We start from the raw sequence: 12,604 nt of genomic DNA on the forward strand, positions 1-12,604 counted from the left end.
TACTTATCTTGGGCTTCCATTTTCATTTGCCCTTTTAAATGTCAGTGTTTCTCAGGGTCAGATGGAAGAGGAGGGAGTCATCAGTTTAGTAATCAAGTCTGGTTAATCCAGCCTCTTAAATGTATCTCACATTTGTTTTATCTGTATTGTTACTATTCTGATCTAAGCTACCATCATCTCTTAACCTGGGCTACTGTATAATACCTCCCACTTGACTGCCCTGGATTTGCTCTTGCTCCCTTCTCTGCATTCTAAAAAATTAATTTTACTCTCCTCCCTAATACCTTTTAATGGCTTTATATTTATTTGGAATATAATGTTGACCTTGTCTTCAGGACCCTGCATAGTTTGGTTCAGGTCTTCGTCTTCAACTGTCTGTCACCACGTTACCCTTACTTTTTTCTCCTTTTCAGTCTCTAGCAGGCCATTCTTCTTGCCTCATGGCCTTCATGCATTGTTCTGTCTTCTGCTTGGAACCCTCTCCTCACCATATCCCACTTGGCTCCCACATGCATATTAGTTTAACTTCCTCAGGTAGATTGTACGTTTCTTGAGAGCAAGGTCACATTTTAAGTTTTTTCTGAATGTTCAGCAGCTTAACATAGTTCTGAATACATAGTGTCTAATCAGTAAATGTTGGTTTTTTGATTGCCAGACATCAGGGAACCCTGGGGACTGAGTGTGTGCTCCATACGGGCAGGGGATTTGTGTGATACAGTCGAAGTGGTATCTTAGAACAGTACTTAGAACAGTACTTAGAATGTAGGAGGAATTTAAATGTTAGTTGAATGAAAGAATGAGTGAATGAGAAAATAGTCTGTCTCCATGTAGAGGCAGCAAAACCAATCCATACTAGTTAGAGCTTTGATTCTCCCAAATACGGTATGGCAGCAAGTGTCAGTAAAACATTTCTGCTTTCAATACAGAAATTATAAGATTAGAGACTGTAAGAAAAGATGAGGCTGAGAAATATAACAATTTCAGTCATTTACATTGTAACTCCACCACTATTTTAAGCATAAATTCTTGAACTCAGGTTTTTTTTGTTTTTTACTCATGAAAATTTGCAAACACAAGTAAGGCTAGGATAGTGAACCCAGCAACCAATTTTGCTAAAATCAGGTTTAGTACGTCTTTCTTTTTCATCCTTCCTATTTAGCCTTTTACCAATTCCTGGCCATTATCCTTTGTTTTCTCGCATTTTTTCTTGTCCTCTAACCCCTGACACCTAAATTTTAAGGATATTTTCCTAATTGGTCTTTCTACACCTAGTCTTTCCTGTCTAACTGATCTTGTATATTGTTGGTAAGTTAATTTTTACATCACATTTAAATGTTATCTCCTGCTCATGACCTAGCAATGGTCATACTGAGTAAAAGAGAAAGTCTCAACTCCTCATCTTGGAGTTTGAGACCCTCCTTAGTCTGAGTCCACTTTACCTAATCAACTTCATTTTCCCCTTATCTTTACCACAAATCCTCATGCCATGTATGTCTCCATTCATCCTTCCTTCCTTCCTTCCTTCCTTCCATGCATCCATCCATCAGCCAGCCAGCCAGCCAGCCATCCATTCCTTCCTTCAGTGAACAGGTGGCATATAGAATCAAGGAAGTTATGGTCTTTGTTCTCGATGAGCATAATAATATTTTATAAAATCTGAATATCTTAAATTTATACTCAGGTTTGTTGCCAGGTATACATGTAGATTCTAAGACAATGCAGATTTTGTGAATCCTTATCTATTTTTTGCAGTAGGATTTTAATATGACTTTTAAATCAGAGATACTGATTATTTTTGAACAGAGGCAAAAGAACCTAAGGATAATAAGGAGGTATCAAATCCTGATGATTTGGAACTTGACTTGGAGAACCTAGAAATTAATGATGACACCTTGGAGTTAGAGGGTGGAGATGAAGCTGAAGATCTTACAAAGAAACTTCTTGATGAGCAAGGTAAGCACTATTTTGCCCAAAATTTTAGTTTTTGATTAGTTTTTATACACAAAGCTGTTGCCTAAGAATATGGATCTTTACTCTTTAATACCCGATTTTCTTGTTGTTTTCAGGCCATCACTTTTTTGGAATTTGATTTAGAGCAGAAACACTGCATGTCCCATTTTATGTGACTCCAAGCTTTAGTGATCATCTGAATTCTAAATATCTTAATAGATATTTCTTATACTTCTCTATTTGCTAGCATTATCCTGAATTTATTTTAATTCTGTGATATAGTCTTTACAATCTTAGCATAAATGTATTTGAAAGTTACTCTAAAATGATTGAGAGATAAAAAGACAACTAGTATATTAGTTCATCTGTGATAATTTTATCTCGCTTTACAATTGAGTGTTTTGTATTAGTGATAAAATTATCACATTTTAATTATTTCCTAAAGACTTTCTATCAAGTTTCTTTTTTAGTTGTGATTCTTTATTAGGATACCTTCTGTCAGTATTGCTTTTCTCTCTGTTGGCTTTATTGTTTCTTACTGCACATTCTCTTTCTCCATGTCTTGAAGGGAGGGTGGGCATGGCTGGACGCTGCGCCAGGCTCAAATCATACCAGCTAGACATCAAAGGAAAAGAGAGATTCTCTTCCACCGTCTGTATATAAGTATCATGGAAGGACTTGGCTTGTCCTGTGTCTTGCTTACCTGAAGCTGAGAGGAATGGTGGTGTGCTGTGCTTTGGCAGCACCCTTCCCCATCAGAATCCCATGGATTGCCTTCAGAGGAAAGCAGTGAGAGTGATGTTAATTGAAGACATGGGGGAAGGAATATTCGGCAGATAAAAGTAACAGATTTACTATAAAACTACAGGCAATTTATGATTAAGATTTTGTGTCTAATTGAAAAATTTGCCTTTTTATAGTTGATATCTGAAAGATGGTAGTGACTTGGGGTTGTGCTTCTAGAGATACCCAGACTGTCTAAAGTAATATCTCAAAAAATGCTTCATTTTTTCAGGAGTAAGAAAAGTGCTCTAGATTATCTATTTCTCAAATAACTTGTAATTGGATGTTTTTATTCTTATATTGTCTCTGTGAATTTTTTGACCTATTTAAAAACTAATTTTGTTTTAGAACAAGAGGATGAAGAAACCAGCACTGGATCTCATCTCAAGCTTATAGTAGATGCTTTCCTCCAGCAGTTGCCCAACTGTGTCAACCGAGATCTAATAGACAAGGTATGATTGTCTCTGTGTCACTTTACTCAAGCACATAGACCTTGTAAGAGAGCTCTAATTAGGAATGTCTGTGGTTTTCAGACTATTTTAGCCATGGAATGAACCATTTCTTCAAATGTCATCTTATATAGGAATCCAAAGTAAACACGTAAAATTGGAGCCAATTGGTAGATGTTCTATTTGGAGGTGGAACTGTCTCTAGAATCCTATTGGCTTGACATCTTTCCCCTTCACATAGGGACCCCACAGTTTGGAAAATACTGTTTTACCCCACAAGTTCTTAAAGCATGCTCTATAGCTTCCTGGTGTCTTCCAAGGCACTTTCAGGGGGTCTATAAAGTCAAAACTATTCCTACTAGTACTAGGGTTTTTTTGTTTTTGTTTTTGTTTTTCCCTTGTTCACTGTTTTTGACATTTGCAAAAACGATGATAGGTAAAGCTGCTGGCATTTTATATTCAAGGTGCAGTGGTAGCAAACTATACTAGTAGCCATTGTATTCTTCACTGTCATGCATTTGCAATTTAAAAAACAGTGCCACTTTTACTTAAGAATCTCCTTGATGAATTCATAAAAATTGATGATTTTATTTCGTTTCAACCTTTGAGGACACATCCTTTTAATCTGATGAAATGGGAAGGACATGTAAAGCACTTCTGTGTCTCAAGGTTGTCTTGAGGAAAACCACTAGTGTGCTTGTTTGAGTTGCAAGCTGAACTTGTTGCTTTTTTCATAGAATACCATTTTTACTTGAAAGAGCTGATGGACAAACTATTGTTATTCAAACTTGGGTATTTAGTGGACAGTTTTCTAACATGAATAAGGTGAGCCTCTCTCACTTCAAGGAAAACAACTAAAAGTATTTATTGCCAATGAACAAATTTGAGTTCTCAACAGAATTAGAATTTAGGAAAACTTATGTCTATTACCATAAGCTTTACACCTCCCAGTTCTTTTCTGAAGAGACTTTATTGATGAGATTGTGGTAATATTAAATAATGTAATTTTATATTATTATGTGTGTGTTTGAAATGGTGTTCTCAGTGACCAGTACACAACGTTAACAAAATCTTGCTTGGGTTTTGAAGGTGCACTCAAAGTGCAAGATAGCCCAGTGGATTTTAATCTAACAGAGCATGAAAAGTTGATTGATGTGCTTTCAGATTCGACTTTGCAACTAACCCTTAAGAAACTACCACTTGTCAAGTTTGGTAGATATTTGTAGATAATTGTAGATATTCTCTGATACATTCTCTGATTCTCTGAATATCTACAATAACTTAAAAGGATATTAAATTACACCTCCCTTTTCCAGATGTATATATATGTATGAAGCTGATTTTCTTCATAATCTTCATCCAGAATAACACATCACAGCAGATTGCATGCATAAATAGATAAGAGAATCCAACTGTCTTCTAAAAGAGTGCTATTCTTCTGTCACTAATTTTTTTTTCATTTTCAAAAATATAATTATTTACACAAACCGTTAACAACTAATAGGTTTATTGGTATTTTTAAGTGAATTAATATTTTTAAAGTTTCTCAGTTTTAATTTCTAATACAGTAAATGTCAATAAATGTAACCCACATAAATAGTTCTTTCAGGTCCTTAATAATTTTTAAGAGTATAAAGGGCTCTTGATGCCCAAAGTTTGAAAATCGTTGCTTTAGGCCATTTTTTGGTCAAAGTGTAATGTAATCTTTTATCTTTTTTTTTCCTCTCATAATGCTTTGAGGGTCCCCTGTAGAGAACTACAGAAGTTAGGTTATTTTTCGACTTTCAGCTTGTTTAGCTTTTCTTCAAATAACTTAGATGTATTTCAGTAACTATTCATGTAATCAAATAGGCTTGAAACCGTAATTCCAAATTGGCTTACTTCTTGGAGTGATTAGGTCAATGTACAGTTTTCAAAACCTTAGTAATTACAGCATTTATTTCTGTTTTCTTAAGAGAAGTCTCTTTTTTTCTTTCTTCTATAGAATATAGAAGACACCACCTCTTAAACAGTTGCTTATTTTTCTAAGTTTGGGATATGATTGAATCTTTCCCCTGCTAAGTGTTCATATATTCAGTGGATATAAACAGGATGAAAGAGAGATACCTTGACACCCCTGCTCCCCCTCACACCCTATTTTGAGTACTATAATGAAAGTTGAAGGTGGGAAGTATCTCATCAGTTTTGTATACTAGTAACATTATTGTTATGAATCTGTTGAAAAGTCTCCTTTAGTGCCCAACTCAGTATTAAGAACTATTGGCAGTAATGACAGTATATTAAATTCTGAGTTAGCTTTCTGAGGGTCAGACGAAAAATGGGGGGCCACCTTTCCCTGTTGGACCCCAGTGGGTTCCTCTGGGAGTCAGCTTCCTCATGAAAGGAATTTCTTCCATGTATGTTGGCAAAGGTCCAAATGGCTTAAGAGGGAAAAGTATTTGGGAAATAGGAAACTCTAAGAATTCTTTGAATTTAATAATTATGTAACAGTATATGACCCAAAGTGAAGATTTCTTTTAGGTGACTTCTCTGGTTAGTGTCATTTATGGTAGTGCTTATTTCTGCATGCATTTGATGATCAGAAGAATTTATTTTTACTTAATAAAATAAAAAATGATTGTTGAACTGTCTTTCATTTACCCAAAATGCTTTGAAACAAGTTTTCAAAAAACTGCTTATTGAGTTGTCAAGCAGCAGTTGTAATCCGGTCAGACAGGCATCAAGGCAACGCCTTTGCTTCTGTTTCTCCCCATAGGGCAGGATTGGTTTAATCTAAGAAGTAATGTACATGTGAAACTTTTTTTTATTTTTAATTTCCTCAAATTTATTAATTCTGGCAGTTTTTCTACTCATGTAGTCTTTTATTCATTTATTCTACATATTTATTGAACCCCTACTGTGTATACCAAGTGTTGACATGCTTTATGAACTCCTAAATCTGTGGAGAGTTTTGAACATTATAGGTTTTTTTCCCATCTAACTGGCCTTTGTTGTGGTAGCAAAGGTGTTTATTGCTTTTTTATAAAATTTATTTAGATAGATTATGCAAAGTACATATGTATTTTAAAGGATAATATTCTAAATAGTTATTGAAGTACTTTTTATTTTTCCTGTTTCCTAATTTATGTTGAAACATAGGCCATTATTAGTCATTTAGAATTTTTCTTAATATTAAATTTTTCAAAATTGTTGATTTGAGAGGTTTGTGTGTGTGTGCGTGTATAGTTTTCTGAGGTTAACCAGTTTTCTTTTCTGAGTACATGACCTTTGGGATTTTTATTACTAGGTCCAGAATTTTTCAGTGTTTCATATGGGTGACTTGCTTGAAGGAATTTTAGTGTATTTTCAGCTTTTCTTTTTGTTATTCTAATTAGCTGTAATAAGCTTTAATATTACAAAATGTAAAATTTAATAACATTTATTATACTCCCTTTACAAGCAGAAGAAAAAATTTAAATTGATTTTACTCTCTTGACTAATATTAATGTAGAGTTTCAGTCTTGGTGAATACTTTCAATGTGTGTTAGTTTCCTGGGTTTGAATCTAATCAACATTAGTTGTGCCATTTATTTCATCAAAAGTTTTAAGCAAATGAGTTTTAGTGCATCACTGTCTATAATGAAGAATAGAAATCCTTTACAGTTAAGGGAAATCTGAGGATCTTTTATTTGTATCTGATCCTCAAATCTACCTAAAGATTAGGATGCATGATAAAATAATCATGTGAACCTATGGAAGGAAAATATTTGAGATACTCAAAAGGTTATTTGATAATAGGTTATTCCTTTTTAAAGTATAACTTAAACTTATTTTCTTAAGCCAAGTATACTGAAATCATTTTAACATTTTAAAAATATACATGCTTATATTTTAAAAATACCAATTACTCATACTTTTGTTTTTCAGTGGCTTCGCAGAAGATACACTCTCATAGCTTTTCTTTTACACTTATATTAGATGTTAGACATTGATGAAATATCGAACACATTTTTGTTATTAAAATATAGAATGGTGGATTGCAATACTAAATAACAGTTGTGGGTGTTTATTATAGTTCTATGATGTGGTTTCTTTAGTTTAAGTTACCAAGTCTGATTATCGACACTAAACCTTTTTAGTTAATGTTGAGGCACTCATTCTTACATGTTCCTGAGCATAATCTGCTTCTGTCTCATACCTAGTTCATCTTTATTCCTTTTTGATTATCCTTATTAGCATTAGTAATTTACTTGGCTCCTGGTAACTATTCTTGCTACTTCCTAATTCTGTCAGAAAACTTTCCTGATATTAACATTGGTTTACTTGACATTAATGAGGTCAAAGGCATTGATTGCACATTTCATAGAATCATTTGCCAACATCTCATGTAGGTCTTCAATCTACCCACTCAAAGTTCTGGTTCTTGCACTAGGTTGCAATTCAAAAAGTTTATGAAACACATATTTTGAGATATATAAGGAAAGAAGAGTTTAAGCTTAGTGATCTTTTAGTTTGGGATATGCTTACAATGCTAGTGTGTTAAAACCATTTTGAAATGTTTAGGAACAAGTAGAAATCCATTGTAGCATGAAGGATTTCTGCTTTTAGTAGCTAAATCGAGATTTTTTTTTTTTTAAGAAAAAAGTTTGCTTTTTCTCCTGTAGGCAGCAATGGATTTTTGCATGAACATGAACACAAAAGCAAATCGGAAGAAGTTGGTACGGGCGCTCTTTATAGTTCCCAGACAAAGGTGGGTATTAAAAAAAGTCATTTGATAGTGTTTTTACTCTGCAGTGATGATTGTAAGATCAAAGTTCTTATTTAATTATCTCTTTAAAAATATCCCTTGTCAACAAATGTCATTATTATTATTAGCATATTTTCTAGAACTTGTTTCTCATTAATTTTTGTTCTTTTATTCATTAACTCTAGTAGAAATATTTCTTCTGATGCTTACCTGTTATTTTAGGAAAAAATGTTTAAGAATAATAGTAACTGAATAAGAATAAGAATAATAACTTAGTGTTAGAAGCAATTGGTTTACATTTTTGCCTCTGAGGAGAAGAAATAATAATGGCATGTAAGTTTTTTGGAGAGTTTTTATTTTATGTAAAGATCAGACTAATTGAGTGTATCTAATTCTTACAATTGTGTTTAAATGAAAAATTTCAAGTTCTTTTGGTAATTATGGTAGCTTAGAATTGAAAGTCATGTTAGTGATTATGTTGCTAGTAATTCAAGAAACATATTCAGTTGCATAATGCTTTTAAAGAGTTCTAATGCTCTAAATTACACTAAATTAAAACCCCTACTTCACCTGCATGTTTCAGGACCACTCATAGACTGTTGACCTTAGGAACCTGGAGGAGATCCATTTCTGTTTATTCAACAATGAATAAATAAATAATTTTGTTAACGATTATGATGATTACATACAACATGGCTAAGATAGATACTTTGCCCAAAAGATAAGGATTCTGAGGGATTTCACTAAAGGTTTCTCAAGCAAAATTTTAATTTGGTCCATTCATTGGTAGAGGCCCTTGATCTCTTAATGGTAAGGTTTCTCAATGAAACTAAATCACAACTTTTCTTTTTTCTTTTCATATTGGTATTTATCTCCTCTCAGCACGATTAATGTGAGCATTTGGGTTTTCATTTTGGTGGGGCAAGGAAGATGGAATGTGCTTAATATAAGTGAGTAAATAATTAAGAATTATCTAGCTGAGAAAGTTATATAGATGAATATTTTTATTATATAAAATTATATACTGCATTTCATCAAATCTAAGGTGTCATCAGTTATGAGGTGCACCATTATTTTATGTACAACTAAAAAATAGAAAAATATTGCAAATTACTTTTAAGGCTTTCATTGTGAGACATTCCACTTTCATATATTTGTAAATGGGGAAAAGTATACACCTTGAATTGATGAAAACTCAAATATTTTTTTCCTCAATATCTTGGACCAATTTTTTTCAAATGATTCTTTTCTTTACCTCATACAGTGGAATGTTTACTTTCATATTTTTCTTTGCAGCTGTTTATTTGAATGAAGAAACATGTAGTAAAAATTATCTGGACTTATATTTCATAGAATAAACCAAAGTTAGCAAAAATAAAGGCTTTGTTAACAAAAGAAATCATACAGTGATATTTAAGTAGTTTACTTATAAAAGAGCATCATCTCCCTGTATCCTCAGTCCACCCCCCGCCCCCCAAATTCTCAAAAACTTTATAATATTATTTGGTCTTATGTCAGTTATATCTTTTATAACTGAATTTATCTGCTTAGCTCAGCAGATAGCTGCAAATTAGAAATAGTTGGAATCTGCTAGAAGCATAGACTTGAAAGTAGTAGGAAGTGACAACTTATGGTTTGAGATGAGAGGCAAAAAAATAAAGATACAAATGCTTAAAATGCATAGCATCCTGGAGCCATGAGGAGGAGACTACATTGTCTTATATACTTGAAATGTATAAATGTAATAGTTTAGGTTTCTTATAATCAGCCTGAATGATCAGGAAAGATTAAATTGTGTTCTAAAATTTATTCATTCATTAACTAATTCATTAAGGGTCTACTGTATACTGTGATTAGTGCTGGAGATACAGTGGTAAACAAGACAGATTCAGCTCTTGTATTCACACAGCTTATAGTTTGGAGAGGAAGAAAGAGACTTCTAAGTGCAGTTACCAAGAAGAATCACAGCATGCTTTGAAGTGTATAGCAAGTGGAACTGATTGATTTAGTCCCAGGAGTCAGAGAAGGCCGCTTGGAACAAGGGTCATTTAGTCTGAGTCCTGGGAAAGGAATTAGCTAGGCTACGGATCGGTGAGAAAAGGGAATGTAGAGAGAGTGTTCTGGTAGAGGCAACAGTATGTGCAGAGAGCCAGAGAAGGAAGGGACACGGCATCAAACTCGTGCAAAAACCTTTCTTGGTTTCCCCAGACGTTGTCCTCTAGACTAAGCTGCAGGAAGGAGGCCATGTTTACTTCTTTACCCCCAGCACTTAGCACAAGGCCTGACAGGTAGAAGGTGATAAAATGACATAACCTGATGTTTAATGCCCTTTCTTATCTAGCCCCTCTTCAACTTCTTGAGTCTTAATCCTAGGCGCTCTTCCTCTTGTGAAATCCTAATCCGTAGTGATTTCTTGAATAGCCTTCGCCCTTCTACTTCCAAGCCTCTGCTTTCTACTCTATCTGGGATATCCTTTATTTTTCACTGAAAATCTCTGGCTCACTCTTTAAGTCTTAGCATAAGAGCTATCTTCTCTCAACAACCGTCATTATTTGCTTATGTAGCTATAGGTACTCTTTCATAGCACTTGCAACATAATGTCTTCATACGAAGAATTAGGCACATTATATCCCAATGTTGATTTGCTGCCTATATCCGTACCAAGCTGTAAAAACTGTAAGCTCTTTAAAAGAGAGGACGAAATCTTTTCATTTTATCTCTAACACCAAGTGTAGAGTTTAGTACACAGTAAATCCTTGAAAGTATTTGATGAATTAATGTACTGTTGGTCATATGAAAATTTAAAATTTTGTTTTAAAAAATAAGTAATACATTCACAGGGCTCAAAACTCAGAAGTATAAAACATTGTATGCTGAAAAGTATCCTTCCTGTCCTTATCTCCCCGTCTACCCAATTCCCACTCCTCCATGTAGGAAACCACTGTCTTGATTCTTGCATATCCTTCCAAAGTTTCTTTTGCATATACAAAAAAATGCAATGATAGATTCTTATATTTCCTGTTTTTTTACACAAGGGCAACTTATTGTACCTATTGTTCTGAACTTGACTGTTTTCACTTAACAATGTATCTTAGAGATCTTTTTATATCAATACATAAAGATTTCCTTTGTTCTTTTCTTTTAAAGCTGCAGTATTTCTTTTTATGAATGTACTATATTTAACCATTTTGAACATTCCAGTCTTTGCCATTACAAGCAATGCTATATTTGTGCTTCCCCTTTCTTTTTTCTCCTCTTGATTATGTTAGCTAGTGATTTATCTATTTTAGTATTTTCATCAAAAAAATAGCTTGTGGATTTACTATTTATGTATTTACTGTTTTAATGCTTTTTACTCATTATTTTTGGCTATCTTTATTAATTTCTTCTTTTTTTGGTTTCTTTCATTCATTTTGTTCCTTTTTTGTCATTTAATATATTGTTGTCCTCTGAGCATGGTTTTAGCTGTATCTCTTAGTTCTGTCATGTGGTGATTTCTATTCTTATGTTTTCCAGAAATTCTCCAATTTCAGTTTGTATTTCCTTTGTTACCTAAGGAGATGTTTGAGAGAGGTTTGAAATTTCCAGGTAGTGGAATTTTTTTGTTTTTTGACTTGGTTAATAATTCATATTTTTATTGCACTGTAATTAGAGAATACTATCTATTATTTTTACTTTCTGGAATTTTTTTGAAATTTTATTTGTGGCCTAATATATACTCAATTTTCATGTACATTCCACGAGCATTTTTGACAAAGGTTACATTCTTTGTTTTTATGGTGCAGAGTTAAATGTATTGATTGGGCAGGTTTACATTATTAAATAACTATTTTATTAAGGTTTTCTGTTTTCTTGACCTTTTTTGTCCACTTGCCCAGAGGTCATGGGCTGAGTGAGGTGAATTAAAGTGTGTCATTTTTCCTAGTAACTACTATCATTGCACCTTTCTGAACGTTACTGTTGTGTTATCTGGTGTGAGGATAAAAGTAACATCTCATTGTGAATTGCACCTTTGATCATTATAAAGTGTGTGTCTTTGTCTAGTGCTTTTTGGGCCTGAATTATTACCTTACCTGATATTAAGGTTACGATTTCTACTTTCTTTTTATTTACATTTTTTCTCGTATACTTTTGCCCTTTTATATTCAGTTTTCAGAATAACTTTATTTTAGTTGGGTCTCTTTTGTACATTATTGAATTGAATTTTACTTTGAGAGCCATTCTGAAACTATGTTTCTTATAGTAAGTAAGTTAGACTCTTTACATGTTTAGTAAAACAAGTATGATTGGTCTGAGTTCTGTTATATTATTTGTCTTTTTGGTTTAGTTTTTTAAAAGTTTTCATTATGTGATCAGTTTGTTTTATTTAGTGTACATGTGTGAGTGTATGTGTTTTCTGATTTTAGGAAGGTTTGCATTTTTATTTTAGTAGTTACTGTTACAATTGTAGGTTTGCTTAGTGATCATTTGTTTAGACAGTCTCCGTTGTTCCCTACCATGAGTAATGCTAAAATTAGCTTGTGTTCTCTTCCTTTCTTCTCACTCCCTTTCCTCACCCATCCAATATTAATCAATAATGTTGTCTTCTTTAATATTTTCCTTTTTTACTCTTTTTTTTTGTGAGGAAGATCGGCCCTGAGCTAGCATCTGCCATCCTCTTTTTGCTGAGGAAGACTGGCTCTGAGCTAACATCCAT

At 33.3% G+C, this 12,604-nt stretch overlaps 2 protein-coding genes across 2 annotated transcripts in view; one reads left to right on the forward strand and one right to left on the reverse strand.

Annotated features, from left to right (window-relative positions):
- The window catches only part of SEC61A2 (SEC61 translocon subunit alpha 2), a 213,892-nt gene that overhangs the window by 129,888 nt on the left and 71,400 nt on the right, over positions 1–12,604 (reverse strand). The window lies entirely within an intron of this gene.
- The window catches only part of UPF2 (UPF2 regulator of nonsense mediated mRNA decay), a 110,238-nt gene that overhangs the window by 32,180 nt on the left and 65,454 nt on the right, over positions 1–12,604 (forward strand). The window contains exons 6-8 of the mRNA XM_004425370.3: positions 1,804–1,953; positions 3,082–3,185; positions 7,826–7,911. Of these exons, the coding sequence (XP_004425427.1) occupies positions 1,804–1,953; positions 3,082–3,185; positions 7,826–7,911 (340 nt within the window). The remainder of the gene's footprint in view (positions 1–1,803; positions 1,954–3,081; positions 3,186–7,825; positions 7,912–12,604) is intronic.

The sequence above is a fragment of the Ceratotherium simum genome, chromosome 32, assembly GCF_057802395.1.
Source record: "Ceratotherium simum simum isolate JZ-2026a chromosome 32, ASM5780239v1, whole genome shotgun sequence".
Classification (NCBI taxonomy): Eukaryota; Metazoa; Chordata; class Mammalia; order Perissodactyla; family Rhinocerotidae; genus Ceratotherium; species Ceratotherium simum.